This window comes from Archocentrus centrarchus, chromosome 2, assembly GCF_007364275.1.
Source record: "Archocentrus centrarchus isolate MPI-CPG fArcCen1 chromosome 2, fArcCen1, whole genome shotgun sequence".
Taxonomy (NCBI): Eukaryota; Metazoa; Chordata; class Actinopteri; order Cichliformes; family Cichlidae; genus Archocentrus; species Archocentrus centrarchus.
In genome coordinates, this window is record NC_044347.1 from 26880578 (window position 1) to 26906782 (window position 26205).

At 42.5% G+C, this 26205-nt stretch overlaps 3 protein-coding genes across 3 annotated transcripts; 2 read left to right on the forward strand and 1 right to left on the reverse strand.

Annotated features, from left to right (window-relative positions):
• Nucleotides 1-751: 751 nt before the first annotated feature.
• Nucleotides 752-5907, reverse strand: LOC115794890 (calsequestrin-2-like). The gene is made up of 11 exons (XM_030750585.1): nucleotides 5655-5907; nucleotides 3475-3559; nucleotides 3270-3370; nucleotides 2838-2946; nucleotides 2138-2211; nucleotides 1807-1937; nucleotides 1670-1715; nucleotides 1482-1536; nucleotides 1276-1376; nucleotides 1105-1179; nucleotides 752-1021 (listed from the first exon to the last, which is right to left on the reverse strand). Exons 1-11 carry the CDS (start codon nucleotides 5895-5897, stop codon nucleotides 806-808), a joined length of 1236 nt encoding a protein of 411 aa, XP_030606445.1. The 5' UTR covers nucleotides 5898-5907; the 3' UTR covers nucleotides 752-805.
• A 685-nt stretch (nucleotides 5908-6592) lies between these two features.
• poglut1 (protein O-glucosyltransferase 1) lies at nucleotides 6593-13797 on the forward strand. Its single transcript, XM_030750329.1, has 11 exons — nucleotides 6593-6703; nucleotides 8791-8881; nucleotides 9094-9237; nucleotides 9360-9495; nucleotides 9583-9704; nucleotides 10427-10486; nucleotides 10582-10681; nucleotides 10857-10915; nucleotides 11373-11540; nucleotides 11687-11743; nucleotides 11836-13797. Exons 1-11 carry the CDS (start codon nucleotides 6631-6633, stop codon nucleotides 11990-11992), a joined length of 1167 nt encoding a protein of 388 aa, XP_030606189.1. The 5' UTR covers nucleotides 6593-6630; the 3' UTR covers nucleotides 11993-13797.
• Nucleotides 13798-14040: 243 nt separating this feature from the next.
• Nucleotides 14041-20305, forward strand: timmdc1 (translocase of inner mitochondrial membrane domain containing 1). Its single transcript, XM_030744990.1, has 8 exons — nucleotides 14041-14202; nucleotides 15893-16242; nucleotides 17226-17391; nucleotides 17618-17706; nucleotides 17938-18005; nucleotides 18327-18405; nucleotides 19522-19632; nucleotides 19723-20305. Exons 2-8 carry the CDS (start codon nucleotides 15911-15913, stop codon nucleotides 19871-19873), a joined length of 996 nt encoding a protein of 331 aa, XP_030600850.1. The 5' UTR covers nucleotides 14041-14202; nucleotides 15893-15910; the 3' UTR covers nucleotides 19874-20305.
• The last annotated feature ends 5900 nt before the right edge of the window (nucleotides 20306-26205 follow it).

The following is a 26205-nucleotide window of genomic DNA, read 5'->3' on the forward strand; positions in this document are numbered from 1 at the left end:
CACCTCACACAACATCAGGCACTTACACGGTAACGCCGGCTAGCTGTTTTTCCCCAGGAGGGAGTGCGACATGTCTACTCGCCCCGGGTCACATTTTAAATGCACACTGAGTTGAATGTCTCTCATCACCTGGCATAGATTAAGTGTAAACCCCCCACCACGATACAAACATCCTGTTGACACACTACATCACATCCTCCTCCAGGGGCATAACCATTCTTGCTTGGCCTTGTATTATTAATTCATGTCTAGACTTAGAGGTTTGTCAGGGCTCTGTCCAATCATCATGCAGCTTGTTGGGCCCCAGTGTGCAGACTTTGAGCCTCCCCCAGCCTCAGTGTCCAGGTCCCCACTCCCATTAGGAGGCATAACAATACTAAATTATTTACCCATGTTTGAATAATTCAAGGTGAAACACCCACTGACTGGGTGAGAAAATGTGCCAATCGGATCCGTCTTGGGAATCAGTCTGAACTTCCTTATTTCGGGTAAGAAGTTAATATTATTGCATAAACATAAAAATTTTCCTCAGTAAGTCACAAGAAATAATTCAAGCTTTAATAGCGGTCATTTATTTTCACAGACATGCATACACATGCATCCTATTCCATTATATCTTATTCTTCACAGCTTCAGACTCTCTTATCTGTTTTATCTATCTTCTAAACTTAAGCTCTACGCCAGCTACATGTTAGAATTCATTTCATTTAGTGTTTTTAAAGTAGATAGAATTTAATGTGCCGAGCTAGTTCAGTTCAGTGCTTTTGGCGCAGGTCTGAACTGCCAGGACATGAACCTTTGGGAGTCAGTTGTAGTTATCGTCATTATCTTCCTCATCTAGGTCATGAATTTCATCGCTGTCCTCCGTGACGTAGCTGTCAGAGTTTTCCCGGTCATCGGCTGACTCGTCGTCGTCCTCGGTGTTCACCCTCCCTGACAGGACATCCTCTATCCAGTCCTCCAGCTCCTCTGGGGTGGGCAGGTCCTCATCGTTGGACATGTCCAGCCACACGCTGTCTGCCTGGATAGCGTGTGATAGAACCACAAAGCTCAACGTCTATAAGCTCTTCTTTGGTGTTTTCTTAGGTTTTGAGCTCTACTTACATCTGTGACATTGACCACGCCGATCTGGGGTCTGAACAGGTCCAACTTAAAAGTTTTTTCCCAGTAAGTGGTCAGCTGGAAGGACAAGATAAGCCACGTTCACTTCAGAGATTTTCTGCATTTAAACAATGGTGAAAAGCTTCTATGTATAAACTGTTTATGAAGGATAACCAGAGGGAAGTCGTCGGGGTCGATCCAGACGATGCTCAGCTCTGGGTTGTTGGTGTTGTCTCTGGCCACGTCTTTCAGGATTTCCAGGAACTCGTAGCCATCTGAGGATGACAGGACAGAGTTACCTGAGCTCACCTCCAGCTGCAAACGAAGGATCGACAGCTGTGATGTTAAACAACAGAAAGCTCTGAATCACAGCTGCAGACCTGGATCTTCTTCCTCAGCAAAGGCAACGATATGGATCCCATCCATGTCATCCTCCTAGAGATGGAAAGAATTTGAAGAACCAGAGTGGTTACAGTCTGAACTCAACTTTGACTTTCATACATGTAAGGAAAGTGCATTTATGCTATATCATTTCCATCTGCTCTGATAAGACCAAACAAATAATCACCCATGTCTCAAACATATTCTCTGCTCGGAGCTTCCTCAAAGTTGCCCTGTAAGAAGCACATTATTATAAAATAAATGCCTGAAATTGTTTATTTTTAACAAAGATTTTAATTAAAAAAAAAAAAAATTGAAATTAACCTCCTGTGCTGGGTCACAAATTCAACAATGTCCATCTCAGACAGAGGTCTTCCAGGCAGGATGGCTGGCTCCTCCATAAATGGCTCATAGAAATTTACTTCGTTCATCTTGAGTGAAAGATGTTTGGCTACCTGAAAAAAAATAAATAAAGAAATGAAACAAAGTATCCTGAGGGTGATTTGTTTTGACTGTTTGAATTGAAGCTCATTAATCAAGGGTTTAAACTTCTCAATTTTTACACAAATGTCAAACTCTAATTGTCGCTAAGACTGTATTAGAAAGTGTTTTCAAAGTTTTACATGCTATAATATATTTTTGGTTTAAGACTCACAGATTTATCAAATGTAGCAAAAAACTTGATGTAAGGCTGAAACCGCTCTGAGGCCTCCTGAAAAGCTCTGAAGTCTGAAAAACAACGGGAGACGGAGAGAAAGAGATGGATGAGAGTTGTAAAGAGATCGACGGGAACAAAAGCTGAAAGTTCAGCAGTGACGTGATGAGGAAGGTAAGTGTTGGCAGGGGGGCTCTTCATTCAATTTCTCATCATGATTCCAGTGTCTTCATCCCAGTAACAAAGTCTCCCCTAATACGGTTTTATACACGCTCCTGGCTCTTTTCCCAACAAGGTCACCACCAGGGACCAACCTATATCTGGACAGAAATAGGCTTCATAATGAAAATTTGTGCCACTGTCATGTCGGCTGGATAGCATCTTCCCTGCCTCACTTTTTTCTCCTTTTTCTGTGTGAGAGGAACTATAATTGCAGTTTGACCTATTAGGCGGGGAGCTAGAAGCTATTTAAGGGCTGTCATGAGACTGAGCGAGAGGAGCAGAGTCTAGAATCAGGTTTTCATTTAGCCGCCAGTGAGGCTACACAGTGCTGAACCTCCATCAGCCTCTAGATTCCATTAGCATCTCTGGATGAAGCAAGTTCATGGTGTGGTGACGCACTCCCAAGCTTTATCATTTCCTTCAGAAATGCATTTGTTTACATGTAGATACTGGCACATGAGTTTGATGCTAAACTAACATGAATCTTCTCCTTTAAAGTAACCAATGAGGCGGATGTCTTCCTCCATCCTCTCGAAGGCTCGCAGCTCCATGGCATTGTTGAGCATTTCTACTGGGTCCTCCAGCACCTAGGGGGCAGTATAATACAGAAGCAAACCACGTATTTAGGCAACTTCTTCAGTTTGTTACAGTGTTAGATGCACATTCATTTAATGTGAAGTCACAGCTTTGATTAGCTTAGCATAAGCACTGATGGCAAACAGCTACCCTATTTCTGCTAATCCAGTTTACAGTGTGTCTTTGGATAGTGTACACATGCTGTCTAAGAGCTTATAGGTGTTGCAGTGGTCATATGGGAGGAATTCTTTGATTTAAGTCCACCAGTGAAACATTTATCCTCTTTGTGGATGACATAACTGTCAGTCTGAAGTCTGCAGATTTTACTACTCACATCCAGCAGGAACTCCACCAGAGTGTCTGCTGAGAGCTCCCCGTCGAACTCAATGACGCGGTCGTCCTTGAACACATACAAGCTGCCCACCTCCTCCAGTCCTGGTTAGGCAGCAGATAGATTAACCAGCACTTTAAAGACTACACATTACTGGTAGGATGGTACAGGAAACAACAAGAACACAGATGAGCTACGAAACTCATACCCAGCTTTTTGGCTACTTTGGCATCTTTCTGGGAGTCCACCATTCCAAAACCAATGTCTTTGTTCTCCAGGACTTGAGCTGTAAGCTGTGCTCAAGAGAACAAACATCAGTCACTTTAAGGACTTTTTAATCTGTTTATTGAACAAGTTATTGAATGTGTCAGGAATAATTCTTGCTGAACATAAAAGACAGTTCTTGTGTCGGTCATGGAAGATGACTCAAGGACTCCATTCAGACATCCATGCTTCTCCCCTGGTTGGCTGCTCATAGGCCTATTTTAGAGCTGACTCATCCTCATCTTCAAACTCAGCCTGTGCTATAGCTGACCCATGTGCAGAAGTCTCACTGTGTCCCCACTGGAGGGGACTGCGTTTGAGTCTGCAACCACACCATTCCCTGTATGTCTTTGCCCTCACTTTCTCTCCAGCTTCCTGTCTGTTTTCAGCTCCGTCCTATCCAATGAAGGCAAAAGACCCCATGTTCTGAAATCTCTTCATTTTCCAAATCTGATCTCTTTTCTAAAGTCACTGAGGTCCTTTGAGCAGAGCATCTTTTCACCATCTTGATCAATAAGTAAAGCATTTTATCTGTTGTGTACACACAGTGAGCTGCAGCTTGGGTGGTAGGGTTGGTTTTATACTAACAGCTGTTGCTGTACTAGTGTACGTGCACTAAAATGCACACGATGCAGCAGCATTCAGCAATCACACTGGGAGATAAAACTGGCCTAAGCATTTTTAAAATTCCAAACTACATCCCTGAATTATTATCACCTTATCTCTGGAAGAGACTAATATCACCGTGCTTGGTAAGCAGAGCTTGAGATCAGAACACTGGTGTAAACAGCCTCTGCTCAGAACTTTGCATTTAGCTTTGACTTCTACGCTGTGTACTTGAGCTGGCATCCACAGCTGCTGCTGTCTTTGTCAATACATCTTTTCACTACCAGGATGTCTGTGTGCTGAGAGCCCCCCGTGGAGTTTTCTTGTTAGAGGGAAGCTGTGAGTCAGGACTGCTTGCCTTTCAGCTTTCAGCAGTTGTTGTGGAAGGATAACAGATTTAGAAAACCACCGGGGGGAGGGGGGGGGGTGTTACTTTCTTGATTTCTGCTATCGAAGAGTGCATGAAACATGACAGCAGTGTAAACTGAAAGTGTTGCTAACAGTGAATAAAAATGGTGAATACCAACAAATAACGTGGGCTCCAAAATGAAAAGGAAAGGACTACGAAAGCACGCCTTGTGAGTTCTAGTTCAAAGAGTTTTGGGAACAAGCTATAATTAACAAAATGACCTAGAAACAATCCCTGGATATATGCAAACCACAGCGGAGTGCACCAAACGGGAATAAAATGACTGCTTGCCAGTGAAGAGTGTGCACAGGTACAACACAGATCTGGTCTAAGCAGCGTGTGGACAGAGGAAGCACGAAGCATTCGCTGCCTGCTTTTTCGTAGAACACAAAGGATCAGTAACCACACATGACTTGTTATGACAGGTTTGCATGGCAGAATGTGATCTGCAGGGATTTGAGCTGCAGCTTATTAATCGGTTTCGCTGTATGTCACAACAGATGGATCTCCAAACTCCTGCTATCTTCTTTGATCAGTGATGATATCTTCCCCATAGGTTTCAGGTATTTGTATACCTGAAGAATGTTTATTACTCTTAGTCATCAGGTTTTTAGTGACCCACTCAGAGTTAGGGAAAGGGTTAACAGGTTTTTTTTTATGGATTTTTTTTTTGCCTATTTGACATAGTCAAATATCACAGAGCTGACCTGTTAGGCTGTACTCAGGCCTTTGACCTAAATGTGAATGCCATCATCCTGATATTAGCATGCTCAGTACTGCTAAGGTTTTTGGAAATGTGATTTGGAATCATGGACCAAAATGAATCTGAAGCAACTGTTGATCAACTAGTCAATCAACAGAAAAATTACTGGTAATGCTTTATGATATGGCCCAGAACTAAGGGTGTTTTGTTATAAATTACAATGTAATTATATTTTCCTACAAATATTTAAATGCAGGCACACTACCAAAAGGGGGGTAACAAGTCAGGTTTTTACAGGAAACAAAGCATGATGTATGATGGAGTGAAAAAAGCATTGCTCTTTGTAAAAAAGAAGATCAAATCACTGTAGCCAAAAACTACAGCTTCACTTTTCCTCATTTCTCACCTCGAGCACCAGCTCTGTCATCTGGAACCTCTTCTGGAGACCCTTGTTGGCCGGCAGAGGTTCATGGTAGAACAGGCACAGCAGGTCGTATCTCTTGAGAGCCTTTTTGTAGTTGCGCTCATTGATGTCCATCACCCTGTCCTTCCCGTCGAAATTGGGGAACTCCAGACCTTCCTCGGCTCTGCAAAGGAAAACCAGGTGAAGGCAGAGGCCAAGCAGAAGAGAGAGACACGTTTGCTGCATTTTGTTCAGCTGTGGATGTGTTCGCAAACCAAAAAAAATCCAAGATCCTCTCAAGACCAAACTTGACAAAATTGGCTATAAATAGGAGCTGCAATTCATCCCCAGATTTGATCTCTATTATATCTCTAGCAAATATGAAATATTCTCTCTAATATTTTATCACCCCCTCTGCTTCTATTTATTGCCCTCTTTTGATAGCTCTCCCTCTCTCCCTGTCTTCTGTCTCTTCCTCTCTCTGTCACTTAGTCTTACTGCCCAAATCTCAGGAGGGTCCCTTTCCTCCTCCTTTGCTCTCTCTGACTGAGAAACTCATTATATTGAGCACATTTGAAGGATAACCATTCATGAGGTTTCTGTTCATGCCCTTGAAATAAATTGGGGATTTCATCAGCCACTGAATCAGTAACATTGTTACCTATGTAGAGGAACAAAATGCTTTGTGGCAATGTTTATACATTTGAAAACCATAGCTTATGTTGTAATTAATATAAAAACAAGAATTTTTAGTAAAATCAGTGGATATGATATTTTAGTTAAAGTGGTAATTGCTAGACGATTTGGGGGGAGTGATCCTTTAATGACGCTTTGCGTTAATCTTTTAGGCGTTACGGTAAGAAAAAAGTGGATTTCGCTGTGCGCATTACCGTAATGTCTGTGCGCAGCCAGAAGCAGCAGATCACAGATCCCGGCTTTGATTCTCCTCTTCAGACAAAGCTGGAGGATCGAGGGGGAAATGGAGCACCTTTGGTTGTGGAGGTTTTTAATAGTGGTCCAAGTTTTTGACTTGTGTTTGGCCGCTGATTCAGGTGATTCAATTTTAAACAACTGCGGCTCTTGAATTTATTTAAAAAAGTGAGCTTTTATTTGTCCGTGGCTCCTTAAGATAACTTTTGGCACTACAGTCAACCATCACTTCACCGGTGCTCGCTAACTAGCCCAGCAGCTAACTTGTAGGTTGGCATGAATTGTGGCTAAAAGCTAGCTTTGGTGCTAAATAACGGTGTAAAATAGCATGCATTTTCATTCAAGTTTTTTTTTTTTTTTTACTTGCAAAAGCTGGGCGAGGTTTTGGAACAAGTTTGCTCACTGCTGCCTGACAGTCATTCATAGGATATTCTCAAGTCGAGCCATTGCATGAGAGTGGATTTTGTGCAGGAGGTACTTGAGGTGTTGGTAAGCTGTGTGGGGCTGCTTGTTGTCAAAGCCCCAACCTACATAATACATGTGTAAGTTAGCAATTTGCAAACTGCGAAAAAGCCACATGTGTAGGTTTTGCTTGTTCCGTTATTCAGTGTTTATCAGCTGATCGTTCAAAGATTCTGACAAAAGTAACCAATCGGCGCTTAAAAGACCTTATAAATGAGCTTAAGACTATAAGCTTAGTTATATTGGGTGGCTGTAGCTCACGAGGTAGAGCAGGTCATCTAATCGGATGGTTGGTGGTTCGATCCCAGTCTGCATGCTTAGAGTATCCTTGGGCAAGATACTGATGCGTTCATCGGATGTGTGTGAGTGTTGGAAAGCACTTGTTTTTTGGCTGTTCCAAAGTTATCTAGCTGCCTGTTTGTTCTTGGCACCAGAGGAGAGGCCAACACACTGTGCCGCTGCAGGGGAGTTCACTGTAGCTTCACATATCAAATACTTTATATATTTTTTTTGAAAAATGGTCCCTTCACCCAGTTCCAGATTTTTTTTTTTTTGCATATTAAAATCTGTGGCAATGTTTGAACATGAATATCTCAGCAACTATTAAAGATAAAAAGCCTGAAATTTTCACCGGTCTTTGTTACCACCAGAATGAATCAGGATCTGTAATTTGGGACACATACATTAATGTCTGAGCACTGGCTAGTTAAAATGCCAAAAACCAAACTGTAAAGTCTAATATTTGAGCACACTAATTAAAAAAAAAAAAGTCATATCGCAAAAGACAACTAGTGACGATTTCTGAATGGGATATAGTTGAATTTCATAATACTGTAAAATAAAGCATGAAGAAATGCTATTTTCAGCTTTTGTGCTTATTGAGCAAATATTACAATTTGTAGTTGTCATGTTGAAAACTTTTCTACTGATTCTACTCTGAGTTGAAGTAGAATGACCCATTTATTAAGGGGAAAAAAGTTAAAAACATACCTGGCCCTATGTGAAAAAGTAATTGTGCCCCAAACCTGATAACTGGCTGTGTCACCCTTGGCAGAAAAAAACTGCAATCAAGCATTTGCAGTAACTGGCAATGAGTCTTTCACATCGCTGTGGAGGAATTTTGGCCCACGCTTCTTTGCAGAATTCTTTCAACTCAGCCACATCGGAGGGTTTTCCAGCATGAACGGCCTGTTTAAGGTCATCTTAGTAAGATTTAAGTCTGGACTTTGAATAGGCCACTCCAAAACCTTCTTTTAGCCTGCTTCACATTGTCAGACAGCTTCTATTTAAGTGATCTCTTGCTTCAGCAGGTCTGGCAGGAATCAGGCGTGGGTGTTGGTATTGAAATTGAACTCAGCTGTCCAAAAAAAAAAAAAAAAAAAACAGCCCTGTGTTAAAATGAAAAGCTGCATTTTGTATTTTCTCAGGTTGTCTTTGTCTGCTATTAAAGTTCATTTGATCTGAAACATGTAAGCATAAAAACTATGCAAAAAAAAAGCAGGAAGAGGGCAAATACAGCACCTGTATGTGTGTTAGGAATAATTAGGTTCATATTTTGGGAGTTTAAAAAAAAGACCCACTCTATTTAGACACCTGTAATCAAACAACAACAGCCACAAAACCCACTTGTGTTAAACTTTCATAAGAGTTGGAACTGCAGTTATGGCTCATTATTAAATGTGAGGGGGCTGGCACAATAATAAAATCTTCTCCAACACAATTTGCCATTTGATGTGTGTTGTTGCAGGAAAACACTGGGAGAGAATTAAGGAGAAGATATCAGATGCTGTTAAAGAGCACATTCCATGCAGACCTGCCAACTGTAGCTGCCACCTGAGGTTGGTGCACTTCCTTACCTGTGACTTTAATCCAGGAAATACATCATTCTGCTGTAAACCTCTTTATTATCAAATATGCATACATATTTCTGAGATTGATTTTAATAGTATTACCATCACTAGCATACCCATCAAATGCACACATAATGCTGCATTCCTGCTGTGCAGATTAAGCATAAATGGATAACATGGAGCCTGGACGTCTGTCTCAGTGTTTTACAGCAGGATTTACAGCCCTTTAAAGGGGGGATTTCAGAGGATGTCATGGCTGCCACGGTTCAGAGAGGAGTGGGAACCCACTACCAGATCATTGGACACAAGCTGTACAGGGAGCACAACTGCATGTTCCCCGCTAGGTAAGGAGGAAGAGCACCTGGTATGACTTTTAGAATTTGATCAGATAAAAGTCGTTAATGTTATCCGAACACCAACATCGGTCACATCCATGGCACTATCCGCGTCACTTCCCTGTTTTCAGGTGCAGTGGGGTGGAGCACTTCATACTGGAGGTGATTGACAAGTTACCTGACTTGGAAATGGTTGTAAATGTGAGGGATTACCCTCAAGTCCCCCACTGGGTGCAGCCGACCCTGCCAGTCTTCTCTTTCAGTAAGGTCAGAATGTGGGCAGGATTTTGAGGCGCACGCGAATGTTTTAGTGCAGGAAGTGTTGTTGAAATGTGGATGTTTGATTTTAAGTAGACCTCAGACTACAAGGACATCATGTACCCAGCATGGACGTTTTGGGAGGGCGGGCCTGCTGTGTGGCCCATTTACCCCACCGGACTGGGAAGATGGGATCTGATGAGGGACGAGCTTGAAAAGTAAGGTTCGCACTTTGGAGAGGAGCCGACTAGTGAATAAATGAGGTCCTACTCGGCTCCTCCAGTTATTTGGGCAACGACACACTTGTGATTTTTCCTCTGTACCTCTTCACAGTAGGCTTTAAACCAAACAATCACACTGTGATTGAAGTGCAGACTTTCAGCTTTGAGGGGGTTTTATATTTTGCATTGACTGTCTAGAAATTACAGCCATTTTTATACACAATCCCCCATTTTTATAGGCTCAAAATTAATAATGATTCTGGATTAAGTCCATCTTTGTTTCATCTGAACAGTTAAAGGCTCTTTTAGGTGTTTTCTGGCTAAATCTGAGCTGGCCGTCTTCTTCTTGAGTGTAACCAGTGGTTTGCGCCATGTTGGAAACTCTGTATTTATATTCACAAAGGCATCTCTTAAGTGTAGACTTTGACAGTGCTACATCTACCTTTGTGAGTGTTGCTCACCTGGATAGATGAATCATCTGCTCTTCTCTGGTCTCCGAGGCCTTTTGGTGTTGCTGAGCTGGCCAGCTGCATTCATTCTCTTTAAGAACGGAGCAGATATCTACCAAGATCGACACTTAGAGTGAACTCCAGATTTTTGATCTGCTTAATTTAAAAATAATGAAGGAAAAGGCTTCACCTGGCTGTGAAAGGACGTGTCAGTCAGTTGTTTATAACTTCAGAATGAATAATAGTAATAATAATAATAATGTGTTTTAGATCTGCAACAAATTGGCCGTGGAAGAAGAAAGAGTCCAAAGGATTCTTTAGAGGTTCCAGGTCAGTCTGCTCAGTTCTTTTACAGGGTTATCTTTTCTTTTAGACAGCGCTGCCCCTCATCATGTCTTCTACGCTATCCTCTCTTTCTTCGGTAGAACCAGCCCTGAGCGCGACCCTCTCATCCTTCTGTCCAGAGAAGCTCCAGAGCTGGTGGACGCAGAGTACACGAAGAACCAAGCCTGGAGGTCTGAGAAGGTCAGTCATACTGACGCCACGTCACACCAAGCTCCGATACATTTGCAATCATTGGAAATCAGTAAGATGTTTTTCTTTAGTTTGTCCTGCTTATGTATGGTCATGTGATGGTTGTAGGACATTTCACAGTGAAATCAATCAGACTGACTTAAAAATGTTTTTGTTTGTGTTGTAGGATACACTCGGGAGACCCCCTGCCAAAGGAATTCCCCTGGTAGATCACTGCAAATACAGGTGAGCTCATTCTGATTAAGATAGAAATTCAGTTGAAAATGTCTTTATTTCATTCATATTTAAAGGGGACCCATTATACTCTTTCCCAGCTCCATACTTTTGACCTCGCATTAGAGTAGCTCAGCATGATCCACAGATCAGAATAATCCTTTTTATTTCCTTTCATCCTCTGTCTGAAACAAGCGTCTTCTTTTTTTAGCTCCTCCCCCTTTAAACCAAATTCTTCTGATTGGCTGCTCCTTGCAAACTGAAGGATTGAACTGTAGGTGCTGTGCTCACAGACAGAGCTGTGTACCTGAGATGGCCATATTGGTACACCCTCTCATAGCATCACCTCAGCTGCTGGGCTTTTATTTTGAAGAGAACATGAGCTTGCTCAAGCTGCCGAGCATCAGTGATTTAAAAGAAACAAACAAATGTAGTCTAATGTGACATTTCGCTCCAATCCCCACCGCAGGTATTTATTCAACTTCCGTGGTGTGGCAGCAAGCTTTCGCCTCAAACATCTCTTCCTCTGCGGTTCTTTGGTGTTTCACGTGGGAAATGAATGGCAGGAGTTCTTTTACCCTCAGCTCAGGCCCTGGGTCCACTACATCCCAGTCAAGCAGGATCTGTCTGATGTCAGGTGGGTCAGCTTGTGTCACCTCTTCCCACATATATAATTTAGGAATCCTAAATCTCTCCCATCCTGTTTGGGATCTCAGATGTCCTCAAAATTTATTTTAAGATTTTGCAAATATCAACATGTCTGTAAACGCTCTGTGTCCTCAGGGAGCTTCTCGAGTTCGTTAAAGAGAATGATGGCATCGCGCAGGAGATAGCTACAAGGTAAGAGATCACAACTTTATGATTAAGCGGTGCTATTGCTCTGACCTCGTCCCAGCAATGTGTGACTTTTCTGTTTCCCGACCTCCCTCCAGGGGTAAGGAATTCATCCTCAGCCACCTGCAAATGCAAGATATTTCCTGCTACTGGGAAAGACTTCTGACGGAGTTCAGCCAGCTGCTCACCTACAAACCCCAAAGAAAGAGCAGCTACAACCAGATAGTCCACAGAGCCAGCAAAACAGAGCTGTGAGACAGACTGCGTGGGGCCGGTGCAGCTGCTGTGAAGGAAAACCTGAGATTATGAATGTGATGATGCACGATTTCCTTTCGAGCGGCACTACGCAGCGTTGTTGGTATTCCATTTTTGCCTGTGTTTATTTAACTGATCTGAAGTCTGACGATTTAAGATTCTTTTCATGTATTTCTGTTGAGTGCAGTGTTTTGGACCAGTGTGCACCACACAACAGCACACGTGTCCAAAAGTTACAGGCTATACAGCCATACTGTTGACTGTAGATGCTGTCATTATGGCCCCTTTGGTCACCACGTACACAATTGTGTACATCACTTTCTACAGTTATATATTGTACTGAAATATTTAATCCCTAACATTTCCTACCTAAAAAGATTAGGTGGGAAGAATATGGATTTTTTTTTTCCCCACAAAAATTCCTGTATTGTGACTGAAGGGGTTAAAAAAAGACATGTGCTAAACTACAGGTAAACAACAAGGATCCCTCCATCCATGCATCCTTCTGTTTTCTTAACAGCTTGTCTAATTAAAGGTTGCAAGGGGGCTGGTGCCTCAGCCACCTATCATAGGCCTTTGTTAATAAATCCGAGCCCCCCTTTTTTCATGCAAAACCTTCAGGTGCCAGTAGGGGGCTTATGTGCCGAGTTTTTATTGATCACTCTGGTTCAGTCCAGAAGTGGCGACTGTTTTCACGCCTGTTATCCATCTGACCAGCACAAAGTGTGTTTTTAAACAGCTGAGCTATTTTTACTTACTAAAGAGGCATTCCAGAAATTTCACACGTGACTTTCTTTTTAATTTGTCATGATCACTACTTGTAGAAAAAGTTGGCAAATTTGCTTCTTTGGGGAGAAAATAGCCATGATGATGATGATGATGATGATGGTGATTGTGATTATGTTATAGTGACATGATCGAGACTATTTGAGATGATGATGTGAAAGGAATGAGTGAATAAGGTTCAGTCCCTTCCACGAGAAAACTCTGAGGGATTGCTGAGTAACCGCCGTAAATAAATGACACATGAATATGTAGAATCTGGAGGCAAGGGGCGAGAGTTTTTGGTACCAGAGCCTCTCTGGGTTCTGTTTTGCAGTCTGCTTGCAGAGCTCATGTTTGAGCAGGCTTTGGTTGCATGCAGGTAAATGGTTCATGTGATTGGTCGAACAGTTGTTTTAACAGAAACTAAAAAAATCTTTTGATCCTTTCCTGGAGACATTAGATACATCTAATGAAACTGTTATGCACTAAATTATTGAAAAGTTTAATTTTAGACACTTGAACTAAGACATTTGTTTGGATATATACAAAAGATGTGTAATTAGGGTGGATAGGGTTATCAGTTTTTACATTAAATGTAGTTTACTATGTTGGGATCATTTTATGAACAATAAATCTCTTTTTTTAGTATTGGTTAATTCTATGCCTGTTTGGTACAGTTAGTAAAAATATTCTGTAGTCCAGCTACCAGAAATTAGAGTAGTGGCTGATAAGATGTAGAATTTCTTCTTCATTTAAGCTTTGTTACATTTAAGCTTTGTTACACTGCCCTCTGCTGGGTAACTGAATAATCTCCAGACTTTTATGTTTCAGACAACATGAAAGCAAATCGTCAACTGTGTCACTCATTTTGATGGCACCGCCATAGTTTTCATAACCTGAAGATGAAATAGAAGGACATTTTCTTTTACACAAAGTGCCAGCAGTAAGCAATAATGATATGTTTGTTTTACACTTCTGTTACAAATCTGCTGATTTGACCAGAAATGCTGTGATGTGCAGAATGTTTGTTTTTATCTCAGTAAATGAGTTAAAATATTTTCACACAGTCTTTGTGAGTGTGTTTCTTTCTTGTTTTTTTGTTGTTGTTTTTTTTTTAGTCACGTGAGTTTATGGTATCTAAATATACATATCAGTTAGAAATTTAGTCATGCTTTTAACCCATCATAAACCTCACCTGATCTCAGGTGTTTCAGCGGCAGTAACATTGAGTCCTCCAGCCCACAGGCGGCGCTATTTTCAGGTCTGCGCAGCTGCACGTCTTGAGCGGGGTGAAAGGTTGGGACGCTGGTGTACAGCCTGACAGTGAGCCGCATGAAAGCGCAGCTCTGAAGGGCAGTAGTGAAAAACAAATGTCTGCGTTAGTGTATATTCACCGGATCGACACCACTGTGTAAAAACAAACCGTTCGTTGCAGAGGAATCAAAGTAAGTCGCTTTTTCGCCTGCGGTCTGTCAGAGAGGCTGACAGCATGCTAACGATGTTTTGGGTTATTACCCGGCAGTGTTTGAAGAGCCAAGTAAACAGACGAGAAGTATAAAGCGGACCGGAATAAAAGCCGGTGTCACGTTTTGGGAGCAGTTATGTAAAATTGTTTGGTGTGGTCACATAAAGCGCTGCTGCTAAGCTAGCCCGAGTGATGACCTGACAGCTACTGTAGCATCAGGCAGTGTTTATGTGGCATCACTAAACAGCATGCGCCTTTGTTTTTTAATCATTTATATATTTTTTTTAATAGTTAAAAACAGAATATAAAACTGTAAAAGTTTAGGCATAGACAGACACCTGTTTCAAGTGCACACTATCTAAATGCTATCAGAGTAGTTCAGTTTTTCCTCAGTTATACAGAAAGTCAGTCACTGTTGCAAAGACGGGGTCAGCCAGGAAGGCAGCTCCAAAGTTCAGAAGCAACAGCATCAAAAGTGTGATCGCCTCTAGATTTAAAACAAACCAGCTGATCAGATGGTTATGAATCTGTGGTCATAAAGGGGAGAACGTGGTGGACAACAGTACGTTTGCATTTAAGTGATGCTCTGGGTTTAAGGGGCCCAAAGTGTGCAAATGTCCCCCACTCTATTACACCACCACCTGCAGCCTGAATTGTTGATGGCAGGCTGCATGCATGCTTTCATGTTGTTTATATTGAAACAACATGACCCTACCTTCAGAATATTGCAGCAGAAATCAGGGCTCGTCAGATCTCATTAAATCAGGCATCTCACCCCCCCCAACATTTTTGAAATCTATTGTACAGTTTTGATGAACTGGTGCCTCGATTTCCTGTTCTTAGCAGACAGGAGTTGCACCTGGTGTGGTCTAATGTTGCTGTAACCCATCTGCTTCGAGGTTTGAAGTATTGTGCATTCAGAGATGCTCCTCTGATTCCTCGGTTGTAAGTCTGGCTCTTCACCTCTGGCCTGTGGCATCAACAAGGTATTGTTGTCCAGAGAGCGGCTGCCCACTGGATTTTTTTTTTTTCCTCTCTTTTTTTGGACCATTCTCTGTAAACCTTAGAGATAATTGTGTGAGAAAATCCCAGTAGATCAGCAGTTTTTAGAAAAACTCCAACTGACACCAACAACCGTGCCACATTCAGAGTCACTTAAATCACCTTTCTTCCCTAATTTGATGCTGAATTTGAACTCCAGCAGTTCATCTTGACCTTGAGTTGCAGCCATGCCATTGACTGATTAGATATTTGCCTAATAAAAAGACCAGTGACTGTATATATGCCATGCTACATAGTGAGGGTTACATTTTGTGGATAACAATTTCAAAATTGTCTTTAAACAGATTTGATTTGACACCGTCGGGCCCTGCTGATATCAAACTTAGCCAAATGATGGTGAAATATATTCACCTTTGACCCTGGGGCATCTGACTTAGCAGATCTGAGGGTCCCATTTATGCTTTGAAAGATCAACAGTGTGTTTTACAGTCACAGAATAAAGCCTGCTTTATAGGACTGCAGCATTTAACAGCTGCTGAGTGGAACAGCCGGCGCAGCACTGCCAGGATCTCATTTGCCTCAAGGCTCTTTGTTTTGAGGATGGAGCTTAAGTTGAGGCGTCGAGTGCGACGTCTCAGCCCATGACCATGTGTTTCTCCCTGTTGCAGCTCGCGAGCAGCTGAAGCATGATGCATCCAGAGCAGCGCCGGACAAGCTTTGCCCTGCGGAGACGACTGGCAGATTCAGCCCCTCAGGGCGTGCTGAGCACCGGCCAACTGCAGGGCTTCATCCAGAGCGCTAGGCCTCCTCTCTTCTGCTTTCTGCTCCCCAGGGTCCACGCAGCTGATGCGGCTGCTGCCCAGCCTGCACAGATGCCCTCTTCCACTTCCTCGTCCTCTTCCTTCGCCGGTGCTGCTCCCGTGCCCATCCCTTCTCCCAGCACCCTGCCAAAAAACATCGGCAAGCCAGAGTTCCCAGACACAGGATGGGAGCGCATCAAGGATCTCTTTGTCAGAGAGTTAGTTTTATTGTTGTAGTTTTTCACTCTTCATGATTCCATTAATAGCTGTTTACCTTAAAATCTGTTTTTAAATGTTACCAAAATGTGCTTTTCTTTCAAAAACAAGAACAAAACCCCAAAACATTCGACTCTCAACGCAGCTTCCTGATAAAACCAACGTCAGGCAGTTAAAAAATGTTCCCTCGTGTGTTTTCCTGCTCGCTTTTTGTCGACCTTGATTGAAAATAGGACGACTTGAAGGAAAAATGTGAAGGAGAATTCATAAGGGCAGACATTCTGACTGTGCCGACACCACAGGCTACAGTAACAAAGACAAGACGGTGAAAACCAGAAACAGAAGCGATGCTGGATAAACCTTAAATATGAACCTTAAATTCACTTATTTGATTCATTTTAATCCAGTAGAATTTTTCTATGGATATTTTTGGTTTTCATTTAAGGCACTGACTTAATAAACATCAGATTTAATAAGAGCAGCAGCAGCATTAATGTTCAGACTTGGATTTAACGCAGCCTCAGTGATGGTTCGAGACACATCAGCAGGTTTTGGCATGAAATGGAAAATGCACTATTAATTAATACTCACGCGATCTGCAGCAGTTTCTGTGTTGTTTTCATGAGTGGTCTGGTGCTGCACCCCTATGAATTGTGGGAAAGAATGGTCCGGTGTATTCTCTGCAAAAGGAGGTTAAAAAATGAAAACACTTTTATTTAGCAGCCCAAATGCTTCCAGTGTGAACAGCTCAGGTTTCTCTGAAACAATTCCAGGCTGATGAGGCGCTTTTTAATAGGAAAACTGCCAGATTTGAGCTTTCTGCTGTGAGTTTGCTCATGAAGATATGACACGAAACATTTCCTGTTCTTTGCCGGTTGCGACAATGTGTGAAAGTAAAAAAAAAAAAAAAAAAAAGAATGAAAAGTGAATATTTGTCCACTGCACTGGCTTTATTCTCAAAAGGAACATTCTCGTGTCTGTTTAGTGCAACTCAGAGATACCCAGAGGAGATCACCAATGTGGTAAACAGCGGTGCTATTGGTGCGCTTGCAGGCTTCGTCTATGGAGGTCTGCCAGCAGCTCGCTTCGCCAGGGAGCGCTACATCCAGGCCAGCCAGGCGGAGTTGTACACTAATCGTGTGGATGCAGTGGTAAGTGAAATCTGTATCCAGGTGTGCATGTGCCTGTAAAACTATAGCTGCCAGGATTTTTGTGGCAAGTGTTAATTTCCCGATTCAGCTTTAATATTATTTCTCATTTTTTTTGGTTGAATTATAATTTAATTGGTCTAGATTGGAGCATAAAGAAGGATGCTGTAAATAAAATAATCCTGTTAAAGTCTGAAGCTCATCCTCATATCTCGCTGTGCCTTTTCAGCGCTCGGCACATAATGCAGCTATCCGGGGTTTTGTGAGATATGGGTGGAGATGGAGCTGGAGAGTAGCTGTAATAGTTACCTTGTTCAGGTAAGCAAAAAAAAAAAAGGCGGAGCCTAATTTTGTTTCAGACACTGAACGTGAGGAAAATGTGTGCAGTGTTATTTTGCAAGGGATCTGGAAATTATATAAATGTATAACCAGAGAAAATTGATAATGCACAGATTATTGAATGTGCAGATGTTTGTTGGATGTGAGTGCTGAATCCGTTTGTTTTGGTCTCTTTGGCTCCATATTGTGTGTGTTTCCCTCCCCGTGCAGCTCTGTGAGCACGGGGCTGTCCGTGTACCAGGACAGAGATGCTGTCAGCCAGTATGCAGCAGCTGGAGGTGAGTCAATGAGCTTTTTTTTTTTTTGTGTAAACCTTTATCAGCACAGGGCGAGTGTGCATGCTATTACACATATGGGCACCCACTGGCTGGGGACCTTTGTGGCTCACCCTCCTTTCTATAATGAGGGGCCTAAAAGTGCCCATTAATACGGGGCCATATGTGACGATATTAAAATGTGACGTCTGTCCAGTTAATACCAAAATCGATGTTTTTTGTTTGACAGTAAAAAGTGTTCTTTAAAACGTATTCTTTCAACGTATCCAGTACAAAATCCAGCACATTGAACTGTGATTGATGAAAGTCTGTGTATGTGAGCAGCTGTGACCGTAGGCCTTTTCAGACTGACCCTGGGCCTGAGAGGGCTGGTGGCGGGCTCGATCATCGGAGCAGTCCTGGGGTAAGCTCGGCTTCTTCTACAACAGTTCATTGACTTCCAGAGATCCTCCTCACAGTCCGTGTCCAACTTTTTCCAGCTGATCTAAGAGAACAGTTTCAGTTCTCAGGACTGTGCTGACGTCTATTCTCAGATGCTGTGTATTAATTTTTTGACATGCCTGCGTGCCCTCTCGTGTGTGTGTTTGTATTCACATTCATGCCTGCGTGCTTGAAATCAGTGAGCACTCTGGCAGCCAGCTGCGCCCCTCCCAGCAACCCTCTGTCACCCAGCTGAACACCCCCCCCAACCCCTTCCAAGTCTGTTCATGGTGCCAGAGGGACTCGTGCACCACAGAGGACAGTGTTTTGGGTACTGAACCAAGGAGACAGGCCAAGGCAGCAGCTGCCCTTCTCCTTTATACCATCACTGTTATTCCAGCCTCATCTCCATCTACTGTGGTCTGATGTAGACTTGGTGGTGCTTTACTCTCTCATCTCGTCTCCGCTCAGCTCACTCTGGACCACTTTGCACTCGCTCCTTCTTTCAGCTGAGCGCACAGAGCTAACTGAGTGTGCTGCTTTTTGATGGTGTAACAGGAGAGGGTCTTGTTTGGATCGTCATATGTGGTCACCTCCATGATGGCTCAGCCGTGCTTTCCAGTTGGCTCTGCACTAGCACTGCTTCCTCCTCCTCCTCCTCCTCCTCCTCCTCTCCCTCTCACTGCCCGCATCAGTGGCCAGCCACCTGGAGCGTCTGATGTGCACAAATGGCCCCGGCCACGGCTACGCCAGGTGTATTTGGGGCAGAAGGGGTGAAATGAAAGCAGGCAGCTGATCGCAAAGCACATCACGCTCCAGATCCTGCACTGCAGTTGTCTCCTTTTCCGTGTAGCTGAGGTGTGACCGGAAGCGCAGAGGCTTTGGAGGGGCTGGGGGCAGCAACTGTTGAAGGAAGATGTTACAGTGTTGATGGTTCCATTAAACAGTCGTCTGATGTGTTTTATGTCAGCTTACATTTTATGATGGAACTTAGACTAGCTGATGTCTAATGATAGGACTGCATATGGTACAAGAGCGTTCATATATTATGAATATTAATGTAAAATGGTTACAGCTCTATAAACTGACTTCTACACAGGATTCCTGTTGGTGCTCTTGTCATTGGCTTGCAGTCCCTGACTGGAGAGACGGTCCGAGAGAGGCGGAGGAGAGAGCGTAGGGAACTGTATGAGCTCAAGCTTGCAGAATGGTGAGATATATTAGGAATAAATACAGTGTCATTTTATCCTGGTGCTTTTGCTTAATCATAACTTTTTTTTTTTTTTTTTCTAATATAAAGGGCAGCCCGTCTGCAGCTGACAGACGAGCTGATTTCCAGCTTGAATGTCAGCTCTCAGGCCGAGGAAACCAGTAAGGACATGCAGAGGATCCAGGAACTGCTCAGTCTGCCACAGAATGAGGATGCGGTCAAAGACTCGAGCGGCCAGTGAGCGTGGCCGCCTTACTCTGTGCTATCTGTTGGACGCTGTAGGGTGGGATGTGGAAAATATGCGTTCTCTTACTGACTGGAAACAGATTCAGAGGAAGTCAAGATGCTGCAGTTCAGCATGACATAAGTACCTCCAAAGAAGTGCTCACCTAAATCTGAAGTGGGATGCAGGAAAAGGATTTTAAGATGATGTGTTTTCCAAGTATTCAGTATCTGTTTGTGCCCCTTAACCCACACTGTGATTATGAAGGTTAAATTGGATTTAATGTGCTGCTTATCAGTACTTTAAATATTATACCTGGAATTTAAACTTCATTTAAAATGACACAGTATTGACTGACACAGTATGATCCAATGTTGACATAAGAAAAATCACCATTGTTGGCGATTCAGTTGACAGAAACTCCAAACTAATAAATATCAGTCCATTACAGACCGGCTCCTTCTCTCCTGTCTGTGTAATCTGTAGTTTGCTTTTTCTTTTGCCTCGTGGGCTTTTCAGCAACTAGGTCAAACAGAGCCTTGGCCCCTGGTGTAAAAAAGATGTGACACCACAACAGCTGGGGCTCGGGATGCAGCAGTGACTGCTGACGTGGACGGCCAATAGAAACAGACTGAGCGATTTGTGATGTGGAGTGCAGCAATCCCATAAAGAATGCGTCGTCTTCACTCACCTCATTTCACCCTGTGTTTATACCCCACTCTGGATTTAATCATTAGTTATTATTAATCTCTGATCTTCCACAGCATGTCTTTTGTCCCGTCTCTCTCCCCTCAGCCCCAGCCGGTCACAGCAGGTGACCCCCCCTCCCTGAGCCTGGCTCTGCTGGAGGTTTCTTCCTGTTAAAAGGGAGTTTTTTCCTTCCCACTGTCACCAAGTGCTGCTCACAGGGGGTTGTGTGATTGTTGGGTTATATCTGTATTATTGTGGGGTCTTTACAATATAAAGCACTTTGAGGCACCTGTTTGCTGTGTTTTGGTGCTATATACATGAAAGTGAATTGGATTGTTTAAATGTATGCTGATTTCCTCTTACTTACTTTTTGGAGTGTTAGCTTCACATTCAGTAAAACGAATTACCTCATTGGATTAAAATACACAGTAATCCTGTACAGTCATGATGAAGCTGCAGCTCCTCTGCATTTTCGCTGCATCCGAGGCAAATACAGTAAGTATTCATATAATATTTAAAATTCTTTTAACATGTTTTTGTAGGTAAGTGAAAGTCGATATCTCCTGAATTTTCACTCGTTTTCACAGACAAAATAATCTGGCCTCTAAAATGAAAATATGACTGAGTCATTCAATGATAGAATGACTGCTTAGTGATGAACTAACATTTTATAAATGGGCTCTGAGCGCCCCCTGCTGATGGCTTTGTGGAAGTGAGACACCCCTCAGGTAACTACTGGATTTACTGTAGTGTAGGACAGAGGAGTGTGTTTATCTGTGCAGCGTCTTCAAATTGTTTTTGTTTTTTTAATTAACTATGTAACAAATTAGAAATATTGCAATATATCTTGTCGAAAACAAGCTCTGAAGGCCAAGTTGAAAACTGCTCCACAGTAGAAACAAACTTTCAGTTCGCCTCAACATGATTATGGGCCGTGTCTGCATCAGGGCTGGACTGGGACAAAAAATCGGCCCTGGCATTTTTGACTTAGACCGGCCCGCAACCGTGTCTTAAAAGCATTTCACATGGTCTTACGCTTATAATAATAATTAATGAATAATAATGAATTACAATAGTCCAACTTAGAAGTAGTAAATGCGTGAATTAGCTTTCCAGCATCACTCTGAGACAGAAATATTAGAGTGTAGTCTACTCATTAAATTAGTGTTGTTACAAGTGTACAAATCTGGACAGTTAGAATAGTCTCTTCTTTCTTTTAGGAAAGTGGCATTTGTAAAAACTTAAACCAAAAGAGTTTCATGACAAATGTGGGTGAGCTTGGGGGGCCCCCTGGTGGTCAGCCGCATATGCCGCCTATGTCTGTGACCGGCTCTGCCTACAGCTGCTGTTGCTGGAGCATTGCTGTTACAGAGGACGTGGAGGCTACAGCAGTGAACATGTCTGTGATCTTTACACATTTTGTAGCATCTACAGCGACACTTTAATTTCTCCTCATGTAACTTCTCCGCACCTCCTTCCTGCTGCTTTGGTTTCTCCGTGTTGCCTCTCCTTTAGCAACGCGCTCAACACTGAAACTACTAGCGGGAGTTACAGGGCACCACGCAGAGAAAGGGTGGGGCCGCTTTCATCCTATATCCTGATTGGTTCCATCCATTGTCTATATTGAAGATGGGCCAATGGGCCGCCCCCTCTGGCCCTGAGGACGGTCGGGCACCGCGTCCAGCCCTGCCGGGCGTCCACATGGAAGACAGTTGTTAGAGGAACCGCTGTCCTGCTACAGACAGCGTGCTTCCTGCTCAGTCTACCCGTGAAAGATGGATAGCTGGTGATAGGAGCAGTGACGTGCGGTCAGGGGAGGCAGGTGAGGCAGTACCTCCCCTGTCATTTTGACAAGTAAAGTACTAACAATGACAAGAGAAAATACATTTGACCACTTGAATGTTGTATATATATGTTTGATTACACATGTGCTACACATGCTGATGTTCCACAGTCTGTCTAATACACTGAATGAATGTGTGTGACATGTTTATTCTTTGTGATCGGTCATAAATCACGGTGAAAACACACAGGGTGAGGCAGAAAGTACCGTGCCGCACCGATAGGGGGCAGTGCTGCCCCATAGGGAGAAGGATAGGCGCGTGGACTTCATCTTCAAATAAAGGTAATATAATACATGTTTTATGTTATTTATTTAAAAAGAGAGACCCCCCACACACACACACAAATAGTTTGACCTTACATTAATTATTTTGTTTGTCTTGCCATCATTGTTGAACAGTTTGAAGTTGAGTGAAGCATAATTAATCATTAGCATAATTAAAATTTAAATATAAGCTTCTATTTATGGTTCTTATATGTGAACATCGGACTCCAAACAAGTCAGTGCCTCACCTGTCCCAAACCTCACCGCACCTCACTGGATAGGCGCTCATGCCATCCCGAATGATGTGGTCCGAAAAACAAACATGAAAAGAAGCTCGATGAATATTTGGTTGGATGAGATGAAACTTTGAGGGAGGAGTGTAATCATAAGAGGCTGCTGATGTGCAGACGTTGTTGGGCAGATGCCTTCGGTAGGTGGCGCCATGAATGCCTCAGTGTATAAGCTAACAAAATGACAGCACAGTCAACACAGTCCTGACAGAAGAGAAATAAAGCAAAGCACCTTGAGGTGACTGTTGTGATTTTTGGTGCCATATAAATAAAATGTAATTGAACTGAAATAACTTTGTCCCAACATGACTCTCTGTGACTTGGACAACTAGACTGATGCCATAACTTCTGTTATGATGACACAGCATTTCTGGACTGTCAGATCTCATTTAGTAAATGTGAGGGTCAGGATTGACTTTAAATGCTTCATCATGTTATCATGATACAACTTTAGCTCAAAGAAACTTTTTTTTTTTATCTTTATGAAGAACATGATTAAAAGCCTTGAGTTGATGTAAAAACAGATTATTAAAGGTCAGTTTCTTCCAAATGTCACTGTCTGTTTATTGTTTATAATATCAGCAAACGGCAAAAAGCCATTTGATAAATCCTGTGAGGGCCGATGATAATCTGTCAAACTGCAGTCAGAGTTGTAACGTGTTAAACCAGTTTGTGGCATGGAAGCTTTTTGATGACGTGCTGGGATTAAGTTTCAGACACATTAACTATCATTTATTTGTGGGTGTGAGGATTATAACAGGCCTTCAGACTCTTGAATCTTTCTGCTAATGAAATCACTGTTTAGAGTCAGAGCTGTCATGTGTTTTTCTCTTTCCCCTGCAGTGATTATTGTCTGAAACTCTGATCCAAAATCAGGATGTTCGGCTGTGAACGCCCAGGAGGACACACATTCAGTAAAACTGCTCGTCTTTGTGCTGCAGTTTTTACAGAAAGCGTTTATGAAAAGCTCAAACTTGGTTTTGAATAGTTGACCTACAAGCTCCTCCAGCTGCCACAGTGGCACCTTGCATGTGTGTGTGGGGGTCATGAGAAACATTAAGTCTTATCTTTACAGTAAGCGCACACTTCCCAGTTGGATTTTAAATCTAGATTTGTAACTGTGAACATTTGGAGCACCTTTGATTTGACCCCACCTGATACTAGACTGATTTGGCCAATACCAATTTTTAGGAAATGATAAATGATCTTCCCACCTACCTGCCTGTATGCCTGCCTGACCTCGAAGCAGTCAAAAGAATTCAAATTTGTAAACCACCACCATCTGTCAATCACTCGTTAAGCTAAGAAGTCAGTGTCGTAGACAGAACTCATGCAGGCACGGGGAGAACATGCAGACTCATAAAAAAAAAAGGTCCTAGCCAACCAGTGGATTTGAACCAAAGACCTTATTACTGTGGGGATACAGTGCTGACCATCTTGTCATTGTGCCACAGCTGGATTTCTGGGTCTGTTGAGAGCATAAGAGAATTAGCTGCAACTTTCAGAATTAAGCACATGGAGAATTCTTTAATGCTTCACATGTGCTGATCTCAGAGGCGGCTGTGGCTCAGGACGTGTGTGTGTGTGTTAAAGTTAGATCAAAACACACTTAGCCATGTGTGTGTGTGTGTGTGTGTGTGTGAGGTTTGTAGGAGAAAACGCTTTGAGTGCTTAGAGTAGAAAAAGCACAATACAAGCACCAACCCATTTAAATTACTGTTTGTGTTGTACTTCAGTGACAGTTCACAGTATTGTATTTAAAGTCTATGTTTCCAGTTATCAAACACCAAGTTCTGCAGACTTTGTTGCTCCCTTCAGATTAAATTCATTTAAAGAGAAACCAGAAACCTGTACATGAGAAACTTGCTCCATTCTGGGAAACACCGATGCGGTGAGCTGGACGGTGGAGAGGCTAATGGAGCTTAAGGTTATATGTTAACTCACTTCTTAAGACATCTTTAGTTACACATCAACTCTGTTCTGCAAAACTACTTGGAAATCATGAACCTGAGATAATACAAGGCTCAAAACCTTAATTCCAGCACAGTGTAAAAGTGGTAAAGTCTTAATAATTTAACACAATATTTATACAGAGAAGGGGAAAGTGAAGGCCCTCAACTTTTTTTTAAAAGCAAAAATATAAACTGCATGTCATTTCTGTTTATTCAGTTCACTTGATGCTGTGGGAAATGTCAGCTGATTTCATTTAAGACCAGAGAAAAAGCTGAACGTTTAGTACAGAAGCCTCTGAAACACACAGATGGACACAGACACACACTCACACCGACTATGTTTTGTGTTCCTTTTGTCTCCCAGAAGAATTCTTCCTTGCAGTAAAGAAATCACATAAGCAACACTTTCATCTGCTATCAAAGCTCTGTAAGCTGAGACTTTATAGGGCCACAGTTATTGTTTAACTGTTATCAATAGCTGACTCTAATATGCACGCATTGGTGCAGTGGTTAGCCTCACAGCAAAGAGCTCCTGGGGTTGATCCCACCTAGCTCGTGTTTCTTTCATTTTGTAAAACGCCCACTTTCCTCTGATTGGCTGTCCTCACCTGTCTGCTGTATGTAAATGTGTTGGCTGTGGCTGCCACGCTCTCAGCCTGCTACGGTGGAGGATTACAAAACCAAGCTACTAACCTATTAAACAACATATTTTCTTGTATAGCTGGAATCTTCATGCTGAACTCTGTTCTCTGGGCTCTCCTTGTATTTCTTGCTTTGGGAAAGCCAAACTAACTGAACTTGCACTCACAATGAAGAAAATGTTTTGGGCAACTGCCAAATGTTTCTGAAGTACTCTTGAGCAGAGCAATGGTGGGTCAACATGTGCTGCTCAGTGCCACAGCTTGAAATACCTGCCGGCTGACTTAGCTGACCTAAGAGTTGTGGGAAAATAAAACATTAGATCTACTAAGAAGAGCATGTTAGCGAGGTGGTGTGATCACAAAAATATGCTGATGGAAGTGGAAAGGTTTCCAGCCGATCTACTCACAGTGTGCTAATTTATGAACAAATGACTGAGGCAGTCTATGCACACAGCAGCTCAGACCAAGGACAGGCCTCTCAAGGAGAACTGATATACAGACCAAGAGTTCTTCTTAATCTTTGACTTTAAAATAAAACACAAATGAAGCACCTAGCCACTGAGTTCGAGTGAGCTCTTTAGAGTAAACACTGTAGAAGTAGTGTGTAGGCCCAGTACTTTTGATATAAAGTACATTACTGTTAACAGTTATATATGAAAAGAACACATAA

Excerpts from the sequence above, each read along its gene's own strand:
- LOC115794890 (XM_030750585.1), bottom strand. The coding sequence starts at position 5,897 with ATGCAGCAAACGTGTCTCTCTCTTCTGCTTGGCCTCTGCCTTCACCTG. Across the intron at positions 2,947-3,269 it reads TGGTGGAGTTCCTGCTGGAT|GTGCTGGAGGACCCAGTAGA; the intron begins GTGAGTAGTAAA and ends ACTGCCCCCTAG. Across the intron at positions 1,022-1,104 it reads GCGTGGTCAATGTCACAGAT|GCAGACAGCGTGTGGCTGGA; the intron begins GTAAGTAGAGCT and ends CACGCTATCCAG.
- poglut1 (XM_030750329.1), top strand. The coding sequence starts at position 6,631 with ATGGAGCACCTTTGGTTGTGGAGGTTTTTAATAGTGGTCCAAGTTTTT. Across the intron at positions 9,705-10,426 it reads ATGAGGGACGAGCTTGAAAA|ATCTGCAACAAATTGGCCGT; the intron begins GTAAGGTTCGCA and ends AATGTGTTTTAG. Across the intron at positions 11,744-11,835 it reads GCGCAGGAGATAGCTACAAG|GGGTAAGGAATTCATCCTCA; the intron begins GTAAGAGATCAC and ends ACCTCCCTCCAG.
- timmdc1 (XM_030744990.1), top strand. The coding sequence starts at position 15,911 with ATGATGCATCCAGAGCAGCGCCGGACAAGCTTTGCCCTGCGGAGACGA. Across the intron at positions 17,707-17,937 it reads GTAATAGTTACCTTGTTCAG|CTCTGTGAGCACGGGGCTGT; the intron begins GTAAGCAAAAAA and ends CTCCCCGTGCAG. Across the intron at positions 18,406-19,521 it reads ATCATCGGAGCAGTCCTGGG|GATTCCTGTTGGTGCTCTTG; the intron begins GTAAGCTCGGCT and ends ACTTCTACACAG.